This window comes from Aspergillus udagawae (assembly GCF_001078395.1).
Source record: "Aspergillus udagawae IFM 46973 DNA, scaffold_2, whole genome shotgun sequence".
Taxonomy (NCBI): Eukaryota; Fungi; Ascomycota; class Eurotiomycetes; order Eurotiales; family Aspergillaceae; genus Aspergillus; species Aspergillus udagawae.
Window position 1 is genome coordinate 3,187,748 of NW_025091265.1, and position 21,273 is coordinate 3,209,020.

The 21,273-nt window shown below is 51.9% G+C and overlaps 5 protein-coding genes across 5 annotated transcripts; 2 read left to right on the forward strand and 3 right to left on the reverse strand.

The window, feature by feature from the left end:
* Positions 1-438: 438 nt before the first annotated feature.
* On the forward strand, positions 439-2,143 carry Aud_003434 (uncharacterized protein; the record flags this gene model as incomplete). Its single annotated transcript, XM_043288384.1, has 3 exons — positions 439-1,564; positions 1,620-1,995; positions 2,101-2,143. The coding sequence occupies 3 exons, from the start codon at positions 439-441 to the stop codon at positions 2,141-2,143; spliced, it is 1,545 nt and encodes a 514-aa protein (XP_043144319.1).
* A 729-nt stretch (positions 2,144-2,872) lies between these two features.
* Aud_003435 (uncharacterized protein) lies at positions 2,873-5,553 on the reverse strand (the record flags this gene model as incomplete). Its single annotated transcript, XM_043288385.1, has 2 exons — positions 2,873-5,270; positions 5,330-5,553. The coding sequence occupies 2 exons, from the start codon at positions 5,551-5,553 to the stop codon at positions 2,873-2,875; spliced, it is 2,622 nt and encodes an 873-aa protein (XP_043144320.1).
* Positions 5,554-6,378: 825 nt separating this feature from the next.
* Aud_003436 (uncharacterized protein) lies at positions 6,379-10,951 on the forward strand (the record flags this gene model as incomplete). The annotated part of the gene is made up of 4 exons (XM_043288386.1): positions 6,379-6,405; positions 6,428-9,660; positions 9,947-10,315; positions 10,381-10,951. The coding sequence occupies 4 exons, from the start codon at positions 6,379-6,381 to the stop codon at positions 10,949-10,951; spliced, it is 4,200 nt and encodes a 1,399-aa protein (XP_043144321.1).
* A 133-nt stretch (positions 10,952-11,084) lies between these two features.
* Aud_003437 (putative GABA permease) lies at positions 11,085-12,865 on the reverse strand (the record flags this gene model as incomplete). The annotated part of the gene is made up of 5 exons (XM_043288387.1): positions 11,085-11,159; positions 11,213-11,916; positions 11,982-12,335; positions 12,390-12,557; positions 12,613-12,865. The coding sequence occupies 5 exons, from the start codon at positions 12,863-12,865 to the stop codon at positions 11,085-11,087; spliced, it is 1,554 nt and encodes a 517-aa protein (XP_043144322.1).
* Positions 12,866-14,480: 1,615 nt separating this feature from the next.
* Positions 14,481-19,366, reverse strand: Aud_003438 (LipA and NB-ARC domain protein; the record flags this gene model as incomplete). Its single annotated transcript, XM_043288388.1, has 3 exons — positions 14,481-17,827; positions 18,372-19,005; positions 19,058-19,366. 3 exons carry the CDS (start codon positions 19,364-19,366, stop codon positions 14,481-14,483), a joined length of 4,290 nt encoding a protein of 1,429 aa, XP_043144323.1.
* Between the last annotated feature and the right edge of the window lie 1,907 nt (positions 19,367-21,273).

The following is a 21,273-nucleotide window of genomic DNA, read 5'->3' on the forward strand; positions in this document are numbered from 1 at the left end:
GAACTCTTCTCAAGTAGCCCGAATTACCTTTGATCCTGAGGACTGCTGACCACCCCAGCACAGCTCCTTGTCACTCACGAAGCCATTAATTTTCCTGATGTACCTGTGCATATGCATCGATCCTTATCAGCGACTGTCTCCAAGTTCATAAACTCAACTCTGTTGCCGTTCAGAGACAGAAATACCCCACATTCTGTGCTACATTCTTCGTGTCCGTCTGGCCATAGACCATTCCAAGACATTCAAAACGGTCGTCGTCTCCCTTGGTATGCCTCGAGTGCTGCCTCCTTTATCGATCACAGCCCTTTGCTTTCTGTTCTCATTGTCTTGATGTCTTGGCTTCTCTTCTCTGCCCCGGGAATGTCTTGACGACCGCATCGTCGCGACTTGCTTGAAAGTTCCGAATTGAAACTATTCACACACCATAAACCGGTCAAAATGCCATTGTATTCCAGTTCCAGTCGCTCCAAGAAGTCAAATAGATCGTCGACAGGTTCTGTCCTCTCTATGACGTCTCGGACCGCTTCTAAAGGTTCCAAGTCTTCCGTAGAGAAAAAGGCAAAGAAAGAACATGTCCAGGTACAGCCTGGTGCACAGAAAGACGACGAACCAAGTCGGAATTACGCTCAGAAGACACAGGGGGCTCTGAATTCTACGCGCAACTCGACTGGTCCAGACAAGAAGGCTCCCAACGTGTTTGAGTACCTCGACGACGATGACTCTTCAGATGAGGGTAGCTTGTCGTCCACTGCAGAAGAAAATGTGAGTGAGCCTTCTGGCCAGCCCTCGAACGGCCTCAATACCTACCCAATACATACCTACCCTGGTCTCAACACCGATGCTCGTACCAACACTTTGTCGCAGGGCCAGGCGCAAAGGCGAGCAAGCATCCGTAGTGAAGCATCGTCACTCAAGTCCAAGAGATCGGCAAACTCACGGCAGCTACCGCAGGTTGATGTATCTCCGTCTACAGTGCCATTGCACCTGCCACGAAATACAGCAGACCGAAAGCTCTCCTTGGAAGAGATATACAACATTCCTGGTGCACTCACGGATAGCTCAAATCCTACTGGCAACTTGAACTTGGAGCTTACTACTTTGCCGGAAACTTATTATCCTCCTCGAAACCCCTCTACGTCGCATAGGCCTCCGCTTCCCCCATCTCCTCCGCGAAGCCCCAAGGAGGATCTTCATCGGACCGGCAGGAAGTTTCGGCGCGGTCCCAAGTCGTCGCACATACCTTCCGGTTACGGGCTTCTCTCCAGCCGACTTAGTTCGTCCTCCGACAGCAAGGAACCTTGCCTTCCTCCTTTATACCGCCGGTTCGAAGATCTGAACCACCGTGTCCTCCTTTACCTCCAGGATGAGATTGCGCAAATGGAGGAAGATCTGAGAATTCTCGACGAGTACGAAGAGATGCATCGGGTCGCCACAGCCGAACGAGAGGGAACGAAGAAGCTGCCCGCCTCGAGACGCATGGACGCTCAAGCTCAGGTTTATTCGTCCTTGCATTACAGACGGGTAGAGGTAATGGGAGCCCTGGTTCACAAGACGGAGCAATACAGTAAGATTCCAAGTATATGTAACTTCCTCTGTCTTGTGCTGATGCACTATCTTAGACAACGCCCTCGCAGCATATAGCCGAGTTCTGCAAACCATACCCAGCGCTTCAGATAAAGACATTGAGACCTACCGCACTTGGATGAAAGACCATTCGCCCATCATAACAGCCGAGTCCCGGTTCTTAGATCACGGCAAAGACCTGATCTCCTTGTCGTCCCGCCGCGCATCTCCTACAGCTTCCGTCTACTCCGCCATCATTATCGCCTCAGCCGCCATCCTCCTCCCCTTACTAGCCTTCAGCATGATCTCCGAATTCTCAGGCCGTCTCCTAGTGGTGGCTCTTGTCGGCGGTGCCGCTGCCGCGATAGCAATGAATTATTCGTCCGGTGCAGAGCACCTGGAGTCCCGCGATGGGTGGAGATCTGCAACATTGTATGTATCTGGACCTTGCACATCCTTCATGAACCGTGGTTACCTCGCTCGAGGTTACCATCTCATAACATTTTCTAGCGCCGGAAACTCATTCACTGTTCACAGATACTTTGGCTTCATGACCATAGCCGCCATGTTCATCCCTTGATAACACCGTCAACTGCTGCGGTATAACGACTCGACGCGTTTCTCTAAGCCTAGGATAATGTCCTTCCGGGATTAGCCTCCAGGTCATATACAGAAAGAGACAGAACAGCCATTGACAAACTGGCATTATGAGTTAGTACTAGGAACCATGTATTCATAGAATGATGTATACTACGTTTATGATAAGTCACTTCACGAAAGACAGTGCCATTCAATCCTCACAAGTAAAGTAGAAGAGTTTGAATTGGATTCATATTGATAGAGCCGCAATCTTTGAAACTAGAAAACATGTCCACATTCGACTCCCTACCGACCGAACAAAACCACCCAAACCATTCTTTAAAAGCATTCCGCGCCGATCGCTAAGAAACTCCATCCCAGAGTATAGGCAAACGGCAGCAGTTGTTGCGGATAAAGTATTAAAAGTCAACAGAAAGAAGACGATCACGAAGAGAAGACGGAAGGAAGTCACTCAGGGAAGAACAGCAATCATTGAGCAGTTACACATTTGACTCAAGTGGTAAAAATTGATGATAATAATAACGTCATGGTTGAAATCAACACGAAAACGGTCTTGAGTCTGACTTCCCAGCCGCCAATCTAACAAAACGAAAGGAAAAGAAAGTGAGAAGTACAGTAAGGCATGCCCAATTCGAATCAAATCATCACCGTGTCACCGTAACCACGCCCCAAGAGTACGAATATTAGCAAATGAGAAGAGAGAAAACCGTCACGAAGGTACAGGAGTACCATTTTGCTTGATTGCTGGCGTTATACTTCGGTCTTGGGAGCTGGCATCCGTAGTAGGTTGAGGTGTTGAGCTCTGCCGGGTTTGCTGCGCTAATTGTGCTTTGTTCCGGTCCATCAATACAGCCTGCTCAGCAGCACTCCGAGCATAAGTCATTGCAGCGGCAGAGTTCGAGTAGGTGTTTGGCGCAGGGGCAGCTTGGTTGGAAGGGTAGTTGTAATTGGGTGGTTGCTGCTGCGGGACAAACCGCTGCTGGGGGGTTGCAGAGCTTGGTGCCATATATGGTGCCCGTGTTCGAGGGGAGGCATATGCTGGCTGCTTCTGCGGTGAGCCACTACGCCCTGCAGCATACTGCGGGGCGTATGCTCCAGGCTGTGCAGGCCTGGGCGCGTACGCCTGCGGAGAAGCTTGAGCAGGCGGTAAAGCTTGCGGTGCCGCATAGGGGCTGTAGCCGTTCTGGCCCGGACGCTGGAACTGCTGAAGATTGGCCTGGTTATATTGTGGTGTAGGTTGTTGGTATCCCGGCACAAATGTGGGTCGCTGAGCAGGCGTTGCTGGAGGGCGAGCATTAGCAAAGTGCTGTGGAGGGCCTGGGGTATAAGGCGCTGAGGTCGAAGGCTGTCTTCCGCCGTAATACGGCTGGGGCGCCTGGAAACCAGCTTGCGGTTGCTGTACCCGAGCGTTAGCAGTATAGGCCCGTTGGTTGTAACCGGCCTGATAGCTTCCAGAGCGGCTGGGTGTAGATGTTCGGTTTGGCCCAGCAGCCATCGGTGCCATCGCCGCGGCCCGCTCCTGCTGCAGCGTGAAGTCATCCTTCTCCATAATGCCGTGATAGTCCGGATTATCGACCAAAATCTTTGTACTGATATTTAATTCGGCGAGTTGGTCACCATCCAACTTGGCAACGGCGTATGGCGGTAGGTTTGAGACGAGAGCGGCAAGGCTGGATTTGAGTGTCTCATAGATACCCTGTTCTGCTGCAGACGCATGAGATGGGGTGCCTTGGTCTGTTGCTGTCTCTTTGGGTTCACCGCCTGGAGCTGGTAGTTCCAGGTTGCGGATCTTCTGATATGAGCTCAGAGTCTCCAGCAGTTCAGATACATCGCGTAACAGGTCATCCATGCCCTTTGATTCTGCTTCTTCCTTTTCTTTCTCCAAACCATTGGTGAATGAGACATGGTCAGCAAAGTCTTCAGGGTTGAATGACTTGACCATCTCTTCCAAAGTGTTTTCGTCCAGTTCACCAATGTTGCCAGGTTGCTCTGTCGCGGATACTTCCGATGCGTCTTGAGGCTCCTCTGAGTAGGTGGTCTTGGCAAGAAGGGTATACAAGCGTTTCGTTCCCCGTTTCCCCCACCATACCATGTCCTTAGAATCAGCTTGAACAATGGCTCCTGAGCTGTCAAACGAAGGTGCGAATGACGAATACACGCCCTGCAACAGAGAGGCGTCGTCATCTGTCCACAGAGCAGGATCCTCATGATATCTCTCGTCTCCGTGCGGCTGAGCGGATTGTTGCTTTTGCCGTCGATCCCAGAAAGAGGGGGATGAGGTGATTCCGCCGTACTGGAGCCACTGGCCCGAAGGAAGAGGCGCAAGGCAATAGTTATTTCGCTCGCCAGGAAAAGCCTTGTAGTTTGTGACTGCTTCGAATGGGTCAATCCAGCCTCCAGGAGCAGTACGAGAAGACGACCTGGCCCTGCGGGGCGGCTCTAATTGCGGCAATGTGGGACGAGGCGTGAACACCTCGCCAAAGGTTCGCTTGGCCTCTTTGGGCTTGTTCTCTGTGTTGTAAGCCGCAACTTTGGTAGTCGTGATACCGTTGGGCAAGCCAATCTCACGCAGAGGTGTTTGTACTTCCACGTACTTCTCTGCGGCTGATTCACCAGAAGGCAGAGAAACCTTGACAGATTTTTGCAAGCTGGAGTATAGCGGTTTCGGGTTGGATGGGTTACCAAGAATGGTGAGAACCACATTATCGCTTCGACCTTCAGTGGTAGAAGGTGTTGATTTTCCTGCAACCTCTGAGTCGTCTTCCGTGCTCTCCCTCTTGACGCTGGTCTGGCCCACAGAAGCCTGGCGCACAAGACTATTCAAAAGTTTTTTGAATGCCGCAATCCGATTGACCGTCTCTGTCAGGCGGTTGCCGTCGGTGGCTTCGCCCTCACTGCTTTGAGCTTTGCTCCGCTCGATGACGGCTGTGGAGGCTCTGTCGATATCACTCAGAAACTCAGAGAGCGTATTGTAACGATCCGACGCAACCCTCGCTTGTATGCTAGTACTTTCGTCTTTCTCTCCTGATACTTTTGCACGTTTCGAACGCGGCTTCGCAGGTGACGACGGAAGAGGGCATGAGAGTAGCTGGAGTTCGATATCATTCCTGGAACACGTCAGTTAAACTCGAGAGCGAGGGATCAACAAAGCATGGGTGATGCGCACTTGCTGAGGATATCCACGAGATTACACAGTGTTTCGTGTAGTTTCACTCTTTCCTGAACCTGCGACTCAGAAGTACCTGCATCCTGGGCAGCATGAACATCATGGCTCGATCCACGCTTTCGCTTTCCAGGCGTTGACAGTACAGGCGGATCTGGAGTCGCGGATTGAGGTTCGCCGTTGGTGGCGGGAATTGAAAGCGTCTCCCCGCCTTCGTCTGCGCTCATGGTTTCAAGTCCGGAAGTGCGCCGTTGTTGCAGTGTTTTTTTTTTGGCTCCTTGAACGCGAGGACGAAAATCGACTTCGTCACAGGAGTCGATCTAGGAGAATTTCGGGCGAATAAAATCCCTGAACTCGGATCGCGACGCGAAGAGATCAGAGGGTAGGAATGAATGTTGTTGAGACGAGAATCGGAACTGAGACCCTGAGTTCCTGAAAGAATATCGGTGTTTTGAGGCTTGCTCGATCTCCGATGCGCATGCGCCAATCGTTGCAGGGCCGAGCGAAGGATAAAGGTCGCAACTCGTAGAGAGAAAAATCGCGACTGTATCCCGCGGTGGGGCGAAAGGCACGGGTACAGGACAACGAGTATCCTCAAATTGTGGATGACTACAAGTAAAAAGAAGAGATAATGGGATTTAGAAAACGAAAACAACGACGACGCCTTGGTCTCGGACTGCAAAGGCGGGAGGGAGATTCACTCAGTTAGGTAAAGAGGGAGATCTGGTCGATGCCGCGCCAAAAACGTGACAAGCCGCTCACGTGATGCAGCATTTTCCTTCCGAGCTCCAAAAGTATCGTAGAGAGCTGGTTGGAGTACTATTCCTCAACTTCCAACAAACACATTCTAATTGATGCTCCTATCTGTGTCGGGAGGCTTCTTTGGTTCCTTTTCTGGCTCCTCAGCAGCCTCCTCATGATTCTCTTCATGGATGTCATCGGTCTTCAATCATGTTCCGAGCCGCTCGGGGGCCTCTCTGAGAGCGGCGCATTTGATTAACAATTGTCCATGGCCAAAGGTACGAGTGGATGGACCCTTTCTAGGCAAAACAATGGCTATATTGGAAGCTTTGCTAACGGTTCGTTCGTTGATCCCATTAGGACCGCTCCTCCAAATATTTTTCACGTCCTACACACCCAACGAAGTGGCATCGCAATGGCTTCCTGTGTTCTGCGGGGGTGTTCCGGGAATACGGTTATATCAGCACTGCCGCTTCTTCAGAGAAGGAGCGGCTGATTGATGCAAATGGCGAGGAAGACCGTTGGCATAACTTGTGGTGTAGGATCCGAAATCAGTCTCAATTGAGCCGATCGTTTTCGCCCTCCGGCTCGAATCACCTGTGCGGACGTAATGAAAGCTCTGGCGAATCGGACAATTCACCGTCAATTGTCAATGTAAATTCGCACGAGCACGATGCTACTTTGACCGAACATTCCGAAAAGAAAGCGATGTCTTCTCGAAAGGCCACGAAAGTGAAGGGAACACAGTCTTCTATTGTGACGCCTACGCAGTATCTACTCGATGTTCTCCTTACTTCTGCACGCATTACCGGAGATGGACCTGGTCAGACACAGCCTACGAATCTCATCGGGAGTGATTATGGAAAATGGCAGAAAGAAGCGCCTCGCAAACAACCGAGATTATCGTTGCAGACTATTCTTGCGGATTGGATACGGTTTGTGGATCCTATCTTGGGCCGGGTACATAGAGCACATGACGATACCGAAGCGACGCCAGAGCTGGATGCGGTATTGCGACGGGCGTTCTCGCCAAAAATCATCGAGTATTTGACGGCACGGCATTGCAGCCCTAGCGATGTGTTGCTTTGGTCGTGGATTCTCCGGAGCAACACCTCTCACGGGGCTGCTCTCCGAATTTTGATGGCTGAGTCTGCTGAGGGAGCCAGACCTGGTTCCCAACATCGGCTCATACCTCCGTTCATTCCTCTACTTCTCCTGCGCAGACAAAGCCTCGACGCGAAGACTTTTCGCTTGCTGCTGATTTATTCCCTGCACACCATCACTGGCCGAAAAATTCCGCCTTTCGACGTCTTCACGCGCGTACAATACACAGCCCAAGAGCTCGAGGTCAACCTCGATTCACAACAAACAGAACCCCTCATAGACCCTACTACGTGTTTCGCGTTCGTTACCCGTCTGCTTCGTCATGCTCGGGAAGTATGGCCACAGGCCCAGCTCACCATCGCGCGTGCCTTCGCATCCTATCTGACTCTGCTAAGAAACGACCAAGAGATTTCGGAGATCGCCAGACACCGGAGGAACCAGTTCATGGCTGACAAGTTCAACGCATGTCTCTGGCTGCTCTCGTTACCTTGCAAAGCAGGCCCGTTCAAATTCGTTTCTGTACAGCAACAAGCTCAATTCGAGCTACTCAAGGCTATGGCAGGACACAATCCGGTCCTTCCGGTGACGCGGCAGGGCTATCAAGGTATCATTGCTGTGCAATTGGCCCACAAGAAGACGTCCGCCGAACGGCAATCGGCAGAACTAAAAGCACCATCGTGGCCACCGTGGAAGGAAGAAAAGCTTGGAATCGACTCCCAACGAGGGAATGAAGGAATGAAGAGCCGTGCCATGCGCGTGATGGCTCAAATGAGAGAGGCAGGCTACTCTCACACTCGCTGGGAAGAGGTTTCTGGGATATTGGCAGGCTGGGACACGGACAAAAGCCCGACGGTTCAAACCAGGGCCTTGATGCGTCGACCGCAACTGCTACGTGGGCCTGCAGGAAGCAAGCCGGATCATCATGCAGTCTGGGTGGCCCGAATCCGCGCCACGCGCACGGTGCGGGAGGCCTGGGCTTGTTTTCTGTCATATCAAGATCTAGGCCTACCGCCGCGAGCGAGTATCTACGTCGCTATGGCTGAGAAATTGATTTTCCGGAGGAAAGCGCTGGAGAATGACTTCGACCATATCAGTCATTCTTTACCTGGCGATGGGCTGGAAGTCTTCCCGGAACCTGCTTCCGCCCGCGATTTGATTTACGTACACACGGAGCCTCCTACCTTGGAAGAGCTTCTCAAACAGATGCTTTCCCAGGGTATTCGTCCATCCGGGAGATTTTTGGCTTTGCTTCTGCGATCTGCGCCAACATTCAATTGCGGATTGGATTATCTCAGTTGCAGTGACTTGTCGAACGAACAGATCCAAGCTTTGTGCACTGTGTGGGAACGTACGTCGGATTATGATGCGTTGGATTCAAAGGTTTTGGCTGAACTGCCGGACTATCTCTTCTCGTCTTTCATAGGCTTTCTTTGCAACTTTTCGAGTCTTGACTCCTTGCACTTGGAACGGCATGATATTCGCACGGCCGATCTCTTCCCCATTATCATGAGGAATATCCATCCGAACAAGCCGAAAACCTCAACGCTTTTTTCCACTGTTCATACCTCAGGAGCAAGCAGTACCTTGCAGCATCCGAAAACCTTGTCGCATGCGATCCAGCTGTTGAAACTTCGAAACTCCCGTTTCACACCTCCGTGGATTCATCTATTAACAGCGTTGAGCAAGGATCGCATCAGAACGCCATATCGCAGGATGAGCCGCAGTGCACAACGTGTGCTTGCCTGGTATGAGATGGTTGAGGTCATCGGTTGGATGAAAGAACGTGCAATTGAGCCTGGTCTGCAGGGGCATCAGGTCCTTTGCGCCAGCTTCTCAAAGGCTGTGATGGCAGGTTTGAAACATCCACATGCCGCAGAAGAGGGCCTGGCAATTGTTCATGAAGCAGCACGGCGAGGGAGCATCAAACACTCCAAGGTACTGCGTCCCCATTTTGAGGACATGGTTCGGAGTGGACTTGCCATTCTCAAGGAACACTTTGACCAGCTCGTCCTTTCGGATCCGAGAAATGCCCCTTTTGCTGAGCATTCGGCAGGCACTTTTGAGAGTGCCACGAGTCCGCCGGTGGCTGTACCTCCTATGCTTCACGTGCCTTCTCCAGCCGTTCTACACGCATTCGTCAGAGCGCTAGGGCTGGCTGGGGATCATGACGGCCTATTGAAATTGCTTCGATGGATGAGCCAGAATGCCCCCACCCTCAAAGAGGCATCTGATGAGCATATGAACGGCGATCGCATGATGCGGCGTGCTCTGGTTGCACTGCGCGTGTTCCTCGAAGGATACGAAGGGAAACGACCTTGGGGCTCATCTGATAATTTGCCGTCGGAGTCAATGGCCGGGGGTGAATATCTCTTCAACGATGTCTCAGATACAGACGCGAGTGTGTCCGATTCGAAGCTGCACGAGGCACATGAGATTGTCGCGGCGACTCCGTTGTGGGGTTCCTGGCCAAGCGATGATGAAGTCTGGGAGTATTTACATTGGGGACCTTAGCAAGTCTGTACATTAGATTCTGTATATATATATTCATTTAGTGGCAATCAATCATGATAGATACCCTTTCGCTAGAATGTTGTCCAGGTTTCAAAAATGATCATCCGCTTATCCGCGGCATACTTCGGTTTCCCCACAGCGGGTGTAAAGCTTTCCCCGCGAGTTTGGAGAACGACCGGAGAGCTTCAACATCGATCTTTTTAATTCTTTTATTTCATTCCGACTGTGCTCAATCTCACCTGCTTCAAGCTCTGTTTTCTAAAGTCCGATCGATATTGAGGAAATGCCGCCCCGACTCCCACGCCTCGCACCCGCTCTCTCGAGCTCCCCTCGCATCGTCTCGCTCCGCGTCACCATCTCCCGCTACAGCACCAGTGCCGACGACGCCGTCATCCAAACCCAACAAGTCCCCGCGCCAGGATCCGGCAGCGTCCGCGTCCTGCTCCTCAACCGCCCCAAAGCCCGTAACGCCCTCTCGCGGACCCTCCTCGATGCCCTCTCCAAGCAGATCCACTCCATCGCCGCCGAAGGCGGCACAGGCCCAACCCGCGCCCTGATCATCGCCAGCAACGCCGACGCCGCCTTCTGCGCCGGCGCGGACCTCAAAGAGCGCGCGAAGATGACAAAGGAGGAGTAAGTGTCACACCCCCCAACAGCGCACTCTATAGATCTATCTTGCTGATTCTGGGGGGCGCCAGGACAAACGCATTCCTCACCAAACTCCGCGGCACATTCCACGACCTCGCCGCGCTCCAGATCCCCACCATCTCGGCGATCTCCTCCACAGCGCTGGGTGGCGGCCTCGAGCTCGCGCTGTGCACGCACCTGCGCGTCTTCGGGTCGTCTGCTATCGTCGGACTACCCGAGACCCGGCTGGCCATTATCCCCGGCGCGGGCGGCACATATCGCCTCCCTGCGCTGATTGGGGTGAACCGCGCGCGGGACATGATTCTCACGGGGCGGCGGGTGTCGGGCCCCGAGGCGTACTTCCTGGGTCTCTGTGATCGGCTTGTGGAGATTTTGCCCGAGGAGGAGGGGAAGGAGGGGGTTGCGAGGGAGAAGGTGCTGAGGGAGAGTATCAAGCTTGCGCTGGATATTTGTGAGGGGGGCCCGATTGCGATCAAGCAGGCGATTCAGGCAGTTGCGGGTTATCAGCGCGGGGAGGCGGCGGAGAATGAGGCGTACAATGGAGTGATCGAGACGGAGGATCGGTATGAGGCGCTTAGGGCTTTTGCGGAGAAGAGGAAGCCTGCTTTTCGGGGGAGGTAGGGTATGTAGTCTACGAGATAGCATTGATCTGCTGTAATGGTAAACAGGCTATGGATCCTGCTGAGATTCTATATATGCTGTCTAACTTAAGGAGAGCATTGGACGAGTGTGGGCGCTGCCTCTTGTAAGTCATCTAAGGTGAAGACTCTCGCTTCGCCACGATTGCAATGCTTGACTCCTGGGCCAGTGCCTCTGCAATTACAACACTCTGGAAGAAACCATATCAGTAAAGCCCACACAACACTTCTGCTGCATACTCACCGGCCCGGAAAACGTCTTCTTCTTCCCACCGTACCACACAGCAAGAATCAAGACGATGATGACGACAACAACAGGAGCCAGATAGTTCATATTGGACGGCGTGGGCGGCATGATCGTCGGGAAACAGAAGATGACCGTATACAGCCCAACCCACAGACACGAGAACGCATTGACAAAGACCCCATACCGCCCTAAATCAAAGTAGCGGTCGACAAGGACTTTCTCGCGCCCTCGGAAGAGCACGATGCCCTGTGGAATCACATACGTTACGTTCATGGACAGGATCGCCATCGAGACGATGCTGCTGTATGCCGTGCTGGACGCAATGTAGACAAGACCATAAAGTGCCATCAGCACGGCACAGGCAACGGTCGAGGCGACGGGCGTTTGGAATCGCGGGTGCACTGTGGCTAACGTTCTGGAAATTGGCAGCCCATTGTCGCGGGCAAAAGCCCAAGCCATGCGGCCGGATGTCGTGACCATGGCGATCGTGCCTCCAAAGTAGTTGAAAATAAGCCAGACGGTGAAAATGGTGGCTACGTCTTTGCTACCAGTCGCTTGATGATACAACGTCAGGATAGGCAGATCGGACCGGACGATCTCGCCTAGGTCGACTGTTGCGAATAAGGTGGCCACGACAAACGGCACCGCCGTGGCTATCCCGATCACGGGCGTTAGCCACATCACCTTGGGAATAGTCCGGCCTGGATCCGGGACCTCCTGCGAATAAGTCAGTCACTCGAAGTGCGGGCATTTGAATTTATGAGACATGCCTCGGCGATATGTGTCGCTGCGTCGGTGGCACCGAACATATACATGCAGGTCCCGAGTCCTATGAGGAACGACAAGCCGTCGGGCCATCCCGTCTCATTCTCGTACTGAGTGAAAACAACGCGGGCAGGTTGCTTGCTTTTGCTCATTCCGAGAACCGCGGCGAGACACACAACAAACGCAGATATGCTGCTCCAGAGCATGACCTCCTGCATTCGCGGCAGCCACTGCGCAAGGAGACAAACCATTGCCGTCGCCAGTGTAATAAGAGCAAGAAAAACGAGGTATGTCTGCCACTGCCTGGGCTGGTAGTCCTCCTTCAGGAAGGAGACGAGCGCAAGGATCGCTTGAGCTTTTCATCGTAAGTTGAGCCTACTCAAAAGTCTTACAGAGACTCATGGCATACCGGTGAAAATGGCGCCAGACACTGTGCCCAGACACCAAGCAAGGCAGCTGAGCCAGCCACATACAAAAGCACAGGGTGTCCGAGTCTTTGGTGATGAGACCATAAACGTGAAATGGTATTGTCCTCCGCTCGACGGGAACGCAGATGCCAACTCGGCAAGACCCAGGGCTGAGATAGCATATCGAATCAGCGTACTACAGGCAATTGAGGGACGCAGGCGTACTGATGATAGTGCACACGATTCCAGCCGCTATAACACCATAAAACACGGCGGGCCCTCCACCGGCCAGCAACGCAGTGACGAAGGTCCCAGAATAACCAATCCAGGAGTTTGTGGCAATATAAGCAAATGACAGAGCTGAGATTGCAGAGAATTGCTGTGGGAGCTCTATCTGCTGGCCTCGCGCTTGTAGCAAGGCCTCGTCAGCGGCCACGACGCTTGCTGGACCGGACCTTTCTGTCTTGGAACTGGCCATCTTGCAACCGTGTTCCCACACTTTCGAAGATATTAAAGCCTGCTGTGCAAGACGGGCTATGCCATCGCATTATATGGATTTTTTATCAGCCTGGTAGTGGAATGAGGGCCGCAGTCCGGAGTTGGTATGAAATATGAAGTAAGGGATAGCAAGAGCGTACGCATCCATATGCCCTAAGGATGCTTCATTCCACAGCCCTTCAATGCAGACTCATTCAAAGATAAGCGCACAAAACGCTGATTATAAGTGTAATAATTGCTCACGTCTTCACTTTCTCACCGCTGCCTTGTACAACGCGCCAGAGAGTCTAGACGTACACTGCAATGCAGCACATTGTTCAACGCTGATGGGTGACACACAGAGCTCGCGCCAGAGATTGCTTTGATGCCATGCTGTACTTCTGAGAGCTAAGGCAGAGTGCATCGAACAAGCCTCTTCTTCACTTTGACCAGTGAAACATTTGGGGAGTCGATAACAGGGTCCCAGTATGTACAGGTATGAGGCATGTTTGGACTCTGTGCCACATGAGGCATACCATCCCGGTCAACGGAGGAGACGCTGAGGAGCTGATCTAACTTCCTCAAATGGAAGTATCTCAAACTGCATAGTTGCTATAGATCATTTCTGACTCAAGGGAGAAGTGTTGTCGCTGGGTATACCCACTGCCCCTTGCGGAATAAATTCGGCGACTCAAACCATGGAAGCGTTTGTCTATTACTTTAAACAACCATTCCTCAAGTCGGAGTCGGCAGTTGAATGGAAGCATAGTCCTCGCTGTCTGATGATGTGTCTGCATGTGCCTCCGAACCCCAGTCGTTCCATGCATGTACTATGCCAATCTATCAGCCCTTTTTATCGGCCAATACAGGACGGTGTGTCTGACCAGGAACAGTGCAGGCTCTTGACGCTCAGAGAGTACCATGTAGCAGTCTCACTTGCAGCCTGCTTCAGACCTGTGGTTGAGAAATAAGAAGCACAGAGAGGGGGAGGGGGCTGTTGGAGACGAAAGTGGAAACGTTGAGGTGCAAGAGATGACAAATATAGTCTGAAGCTCACGCGATGGTGAGCCTTGCACTGTCTAGCGTTGGGAAATCCATAACTTCTAGAATAGCATCATCTTAGACAGGTAATGGCTTATTTTCAGATCAAAAGGCTTCTAATCTGGCAAATTAGATCAGTGTTGGGCTTTGGCCTTGGAAGTCGTTATAACCTCAACCATTGGACTCTGGCATACTAAAACCTGTTAACCAAGGTGTCCATCTATTCTCTCTCTATGACTATTACCGTGAGATGCACGAAGTCTCTTCCATAACAAGGCTATGCCAAACATCAAAAAAGGAAAGCAGGTATAGAAGCCCAAGGGATCAGTAAACGCCTGTTCACTATGCCCCTCTATCTCCCATCTTATATGCATGAACATTGATCAAAGTGATCAAAACTTTGAATGACAATGCTAATATGAAAGTGAATGCTGACAGTGCGTAACTCCAACCTGTGCTCATATGCATTTGCATCAGTACCTGCCTGATGCTTTCTTTCTTTTCTTTTCCCCCTGCTTCTTCTTCTCACCTCATTTCTCATCATCCCAGTGACAAATTAAAAACCAGTCTTTAACTCAGGGGTGAATTGGGGAGCTGCCACTTCGGGGTCGTCGAACGTATGTTCCTTGTGTGGCTGCACCTGTCAACGCATCCTGACTCGGACGGATGAGAGGACCCGATCTATTTGAGTGATATAATTGCCACGAGGCACCGGAGACCTGATAGCGCCCACCCACTTCGAGCCTCTGCCGAGCGTCCCGCACATCGACTCGATGGGCCCCGAAGTGCAGAATCCCTGGATCCTCGGGTGAGCCGACACTTTTCAGGCTTGCTGGTTGCTGCGCATCACTGATCCAGCCGCCAGCCCCAGAAAGCGTCTGTTGTTGGGGCATGTACACCACCGAGTTGGTGGGCAAGGGGACGAGCCGTGGTGGAAGGCGCATGGGCTCCGGCTCTGGTTCCGGTGACCAGGACTGGTAAGACTGCCCCGAAGGCCCTCGTGACAATGGCTCCAAAGCGGGAGGTGGATCGGATGTGTAACCCGTGTTTCCGATTCCATCAGTGATGATCGAAACTGGTGGTGAGGCACCCGGCAAGATGGCGGATGGGTGTGTGATTGAATGGTGTGTGGCTTGGAAGGGGGGGATTGGGCCAAAAGTGGCGGCCGACTGACTGACAGGCGGCGGTGGCGGCATGTTGCTCGCATTCAAGCGTCGTGAAACCGTGATTTCGATGTCATTCTCGTACGGGAGCGGCTGTGGGGGAAATGCCAAAATCGACGGCGTACTGGCCGACATGTCCCTTAACGGCGCCGCTGTCATTGACGTGGATAATTGACGGTAGTGGTAGTGTGAATCTGGTGCAATTCCCAGGTCCAGTGCGTGCAGCTGCTGTGTGAGTAGTTCTGGGCCTGGCTCACTGTACGTGGATCGGCTCAATCGATCTTCCTGGAAGCGTAGCTGTGTCTTATCGGTTCCCAACGTTTCCCCCGAAGATTTGCTCTCCAGCGGCTTTGGGACGGGCAAACTCGGGCGCTTCGTCTCCCCAGGTGACGACGAGGGCCGCTGTTTCGGCGATAACGAAGGAGCTCCTCGTGCCTCTGCGGCGCGCTTGGCTTTGGCCACCACGGCAGCCCATGTTCGGTTTGCTTGACCAGCAGGCAGATCTTCCTCGGATCGGCGAGGGCTGGCACTCTGCACTGATGTCAGTGCTTCCGTGGCAGAGACGGAAGAACTACTACGGCCTTTCTCCATGCTACTGCTTGACGCGCTCCTCCCTTCAACAGGGAATACCTTGAGCACAGGAGCTGCCGGTTTGGAGCCATGTATGTAGGTTGGAAACTTTGGGCGCTGTTTCGGCTGCCTCTCCTTTCCAGGCTTAGGTTTCTGTGGCTTCTCTACAACTTGCCAGCCTTGATCGTCCCGTGGCGGGCTTGAAGCAATCAATGGCTTTTCCGTAGCCTGACTCATCTGCGAGAGCGAAGACGCTTCCATCTTCTCCTGATTGGCTCTCTCGGCCTCCTGCTCGCTACTCGATTCGCGAAAAATATGAGGGAGAAAGGGGCTCAGGTTGAAAAGGTGCGCCGTAGCGGGCAGCTCCTTCGGTGACTCAACTTTTGCCGATTCATCCGCGAGATCCCATGTTAGTTGCCTCGAAGGGCTCCCGTCAGAATCCGGCACGGACGATGAAGAGCTGCTTGATCTATCAAACACAGACCGGTGTTTGCGAATGGAGTCTTGCGAAGAATGCGGCGACAAGCGTTCAATTTCGCTGGAGATGCTCCTCATCAGCTGTTTTAATTCGTTACGCGCCTCTTGAACGATTTTCTCTTTCGAGGCCCGTTTCGGGAAGTTCTCGATCAACCGGGATGCATGAGTTTCATATTCTCGGTAATCCTTAACCAGGCCGTAATCGTCGACCAGTTCCATGCGCTTTTTCGCGTTCTCGTACGACTTGCAGAGAAGGCGAATGGCCACGACGAGCCATGATTCGTAGAAGCCGGCCTCGGCTTTGACAACTCCAGAGCCTGACCCTGATTCATGGACTGATCCAGCCCCGGACCCTCGTCGAGCCTCTAGCCTGGATGACTGCTTCCTTTGTTCTTCATCCATGATTTTCAATTCGTCGCGGCAGAATCCCTGGACCACGCTATGAATTTTAATGACATCGATCGAGCCCGCATGCTGATAGATGGAGAAGCTGGCCTCCTGGCTACTGCTCTCCGTTTGCGATTCGGATAGCTCGGGCACCACGGCTCTGGGGTCGAATATCAGTTCCTTCTCAGATTGAGGGGAGAGATCCTTTAGAACGTAAGCATCTGAAGTCCTCTCGATGAGACCGTACCGAATTAAGATTCCTAAAGTAGTGTCGATATCCCCGCGCTCCCCGGGCCTACTGCTTGTGAGAATTTCGACATTCCAGGTCTCCAGAACTGATCTGCCCAAGTTGATGAGCCCAAGCGGCACATGGTGTCCGAAGAAAGAGAGGAGATTGATCAGGTTCAGGGCCTCAAAATGCCCCATCCGGTAGAGGTCGTGCATGATACTGAGGAAGGGCTCCGCAAGCTTTTCATCCGTCAGATGCGAGTTAATATGATACCTTTCAATTGGTTTGGATGTTGCACTGAGGCGGTGGCTGATCGCATGGATGGCAAGGGGCAGACACTCATAGTGCATGACCAGTTCAGCTGCTTTGCGGACCTGTTCTTTCGTGGGTCTCTTGATTCCCAAATCCTTGAACAAGAGCTTGCACGCATCCTCGACCGACAGAGGGGGCACTTGAAGACAATAAGGCTCGTAGAGGCGCTGTTTCTTCCGCAGTGTTCGATCCACCGAGGTGTAGATAATGCTACATTGTCTGTTGAAAGGCAAAAACTGCCTGAAATGGTTAAGGTCATCTTCCTGATTAAAGCTGAGACCATCGAAGACGAGAAGCCATTCCTCTCGAGCTTGGAACCAGTTGCGGACCACCTCTACGTACTTCTGCGGTGCTTTGAAGTCCGGGCTCTCGAATTCAAGATCGTCCGTTAAACTCGCAGCCTGCGCGATGTCCCAGAAGCACTTGCTAGTTGACTCTCGTGATTTAGCATCTACCCAGAATATGCCGCCGGGGTAACAGTCGCGCTGGGTCCACACGTATTGTCTTGCCAGATGAGACTTTCCGGCTCCAGGGCCCCCGCATATCAAGACGGCTGCAAGGCGCTCAGCCCGCTTCTTAGCTCTGTATAACCGAGCGTGTAAGATATCCAGCTCTCTGGTCATGCCAACGAAAGTGGCATTGGGATGGAAGCCTGCTGGCACCACAAATAGCGGATCTCTCAGCGATGATCGTGACAAGGCAAGCTGCGTTGTGCTATTGGATGGGCCGGGATCGGGGGGTTCACCACCCCCTCCTTTCAAGGCAGGTCGATTTGCGGGATTTTCTAAGAGAGAGAAAAAGTCAGCAATGGTCTGACTGAGAAGACTATCTTGTTTGGCACAGCAATAACTATAATACAGGGAGAAAAAACAATATTTCAAGTGCCGTAAGGTCAACAGGGCAAAGCAATCGAGTAAATCAGAATTTTTTTTTCTCTGGTTTTTATTCATTTGCATCTCTTTCTCCATCCCCCTTCCGACTAATCATCGCTTGTTGCTTGGAAGCAGGAGCAGGGAATGGCATGGAGGAACCAAGGGCCTGCGCGTTTCCGGGCTCAAGATCTTCCAATGTCGGGGATGAGTATAAGTTCAGGAGGGGACAAAGAGATTGCTTTCATGGCGAAGCGAACAATTCATAAATCAAGCATCTGCAGGTTCCTCAATCTCATAATCCCGCAGGGTAATAGAACCAGATGACCGAGGTGGAAGAAGGAGGGGTTGATTCCTACCAGGTGTCTGAACGTTGTGCATGCTGGATGACGGGCTGATGTTTTCTATAACGAAAATGAGTAAAGGCTACGGCTCTTTGCACATGATGCATGGACATACCGTTGTTGAAGATTTCTTTGGCTTTGGTCTGCCGGATGACCAAGCGGGTCTTTTCTTCCTCAACCCATCTATCAAAGATGGTCAAAGGAGCATCACGCGAATACCGAAGCAAAGCTTCAGCTACCGCCTCAAAACCGGGGGCATCCTCATCTGCAAACTTGCACATATGGCTGTGGTCCGCCTCGATGCCCATTCGCTCGACGCCTTCAAAGTAAGGAGCGGCAGAGCTTTCGTCCACAATTAGTTCGCGGGTGCCCTTGACGTCCGTGGATCGAGTCTCATGGAAGAAATAGAGATGGAAGCGCCCCATAATGTCGGCAAAAAGACTGTTGATGTTCTGGAGAGTCTCATTGTTGGTCCTCAGTGCTTTGATGAGCTGTGGGGAAGACTCCATGAACTTCTTTGGCAGCACAGCGCTGCAGATGTTCTGCAGTAGCACGCCCCATTTCGCGACGTCTGAGCCGTTGTGGGGGGTTCCCAGGAAAAGGATACCGTACGTTGAGACGAAGATCGACCGAAGGTGCTCGATCTTTTCATTCGAAACGCTCCTGCAGTAGATCAAGGCCCGTTTGACGACGAGACCGCCCAGTGAATGGCAAACAAAGATGATGGGCCGATCCGGACATTGGCGAAGCTAGAATCAGCGGTTTAGCGAGGTCAAGGTAGAGGGGAAAGATGTAACTTACGTTGCGATTGGCAGCTAGGGTTGAGGCTAAGGTTTCGGCATGCTGATGGATGTGATCTTTTGATGCTCCGTCGGTAAACGCAGTGACATTGGCGTTATAGCCGTAAGTGAGAATCCGAACCTTGCAAGGCTCGAGCAGGTTGGGAAGTAGATCTGCCGGCCAAAAAACGGGCGGTTCCTTTGTCGACCAGGTATTGTACGGATGACCGTTGAGTCCATGCACGAAGACGATATCGACCAGCGGCTTTTCCTTCGTGCAATAGACCTGGGTGAGACCGATCGTCTTGACCTTGGTAGCCCAGTCGGTCATTATGAGTAGAGGGGGCCAGCCAGGTGGCTAGCTCGTATCACGCGGCTTGGTTTTCGATGGCAAGGTTATGCGGGGATCATTGATTGTGAAAAAGATGATTAAAGAGATTCGCTAATATTGAGATGAAGATAAAAAAAAGGGCATAGTAGAGGATACTGTCGAGTGAGCGAAGATGGAAGAGCAGGTAGGGGAGAGGGGTGAGGGGTGAGGATAGGGGAGGAGGGCCATCTTAAATAGAATGAATAACAGTTATAGTTGCCGCGACGATCGTGAAGGTACGCAAAGCTCTTGTGATAGGTGGTTGAGGGTAGGGCCAGATGATAGGTACTGTGGGCAAGATGACCAGCCTTGAAGAATGACTAGTTACTTAGTAGAGCACCTAAGCAGTAAGCAGCCTGGTGCCTGCGGGTGGCAGTTCCTAGCTGGTCACATTTGGACCCCGTTCCCGTGGACAGCATCAGGCTGACGGTCCTGATTGGGGCAGGTCATGGGAGACCCCTACCTGAAGAGTCAATTCAGTTTCAGTTCTGGTTTTTCTAATAATGACGTCTGCTTTCTGATCGATAATTCCCTGCTTTCCTTACTACTATCTACCTTTTGCGCTCGAGGCAGAAAGTGCTGCCTACCAGAATCCCAGGAATCATATAAAAGTGCCCTGGGGCGCCGGGGCAAAGAACCCTGGTTCCCGCGCGGGAGGCGGAGCTACAGTGCCTACCCACTTGAGTCGGTACCTGAGGCAGTACAAGTACAGCATACGAGAATAGACATACATTACGAATTATAAGGTGATAAGATAGAGGCTCACGGGTGAAGTAGTAAATCATAGTAAAGGTACGAATATTGGAGAAATCCATGATACTATTCAATAGTCCTGACTCCTGAAGCAATTTTGAGGAGCAAGCAAGAGACCAGCTGAGCCAAGGATCAATACAAATACGGTAATTAGCGAGGGAAGCAGGAAGAGAATAGTCGATACTCGATAAGCCTATTGTAGATTTTCTTCATCCTCTTGTTTATCTGCAATAAGGCCAGCACAATAATCTCTCTTAAATGAAGCCTCAGCCACATCCGGGCGTCTTACTCGCATCTACTAGTGGTAAATTTGACTGGCGGATCTATGTATCTTCAACGCAGGTACCCATATTTGATGCTACGTGGCTCCCTCCGTTCTTCACTACATTTCCATCTAGAGCACCTGACAGCAGGTATCTGGGCTGATAATCAAGAACTAAAATCGAGTATGACTTTACTATTGTGAAAGTGTGTCACGTTTAGATTTGATATTCCGTTCCCTGCAGACACTGCCCTGTTTCTCTCCCATGACCTGCAGGGGCCAAGGAGCCACTGTGAAAACCCTCAGTGGTCCTTAGTGTCACCATCACGTTTATCAATATCCTCTTTACTATTTCCAGATATATCTCCAGGTGTCAGTATAATCAATATCTTACCTGCAGAAGCTGTAAGGTACTGCCGAAAAGCGCTGTGTACGACTGAAACGAGCCACGTAGCATCGATCTTAAACTATGCCCTGGGTACCTGCGTGAGATAGATGCGCCAGTCAGATCCTCCAGCTCCGATGCAAGTACAACATCCCAAATACCATCATTATGGATGGTTGTATCTACTAGTTGTAGGGTTAAAATAAGAGGATATTCCGTGAGTGATAGAGAATAAGCTTCTAAAATACCTCCGGTTGGCCCACTGTACAGTACTTTTGTGGCCGAGGGGCCGCCCGAGGCTTAGCCCCATCCTTTGCCTTGTCAGCACACTTAGGACCAGCGTTCTTTGCCCAGGGCACTATTTTCCAGTAGGCAGCGCTTTGAGGTACAGAGTTGTGCACAACCAGTTATGAGTCATGGTTATAGGACCTTGGTTACTTGACTCATCAGATTCTAGACTTCCCAAAA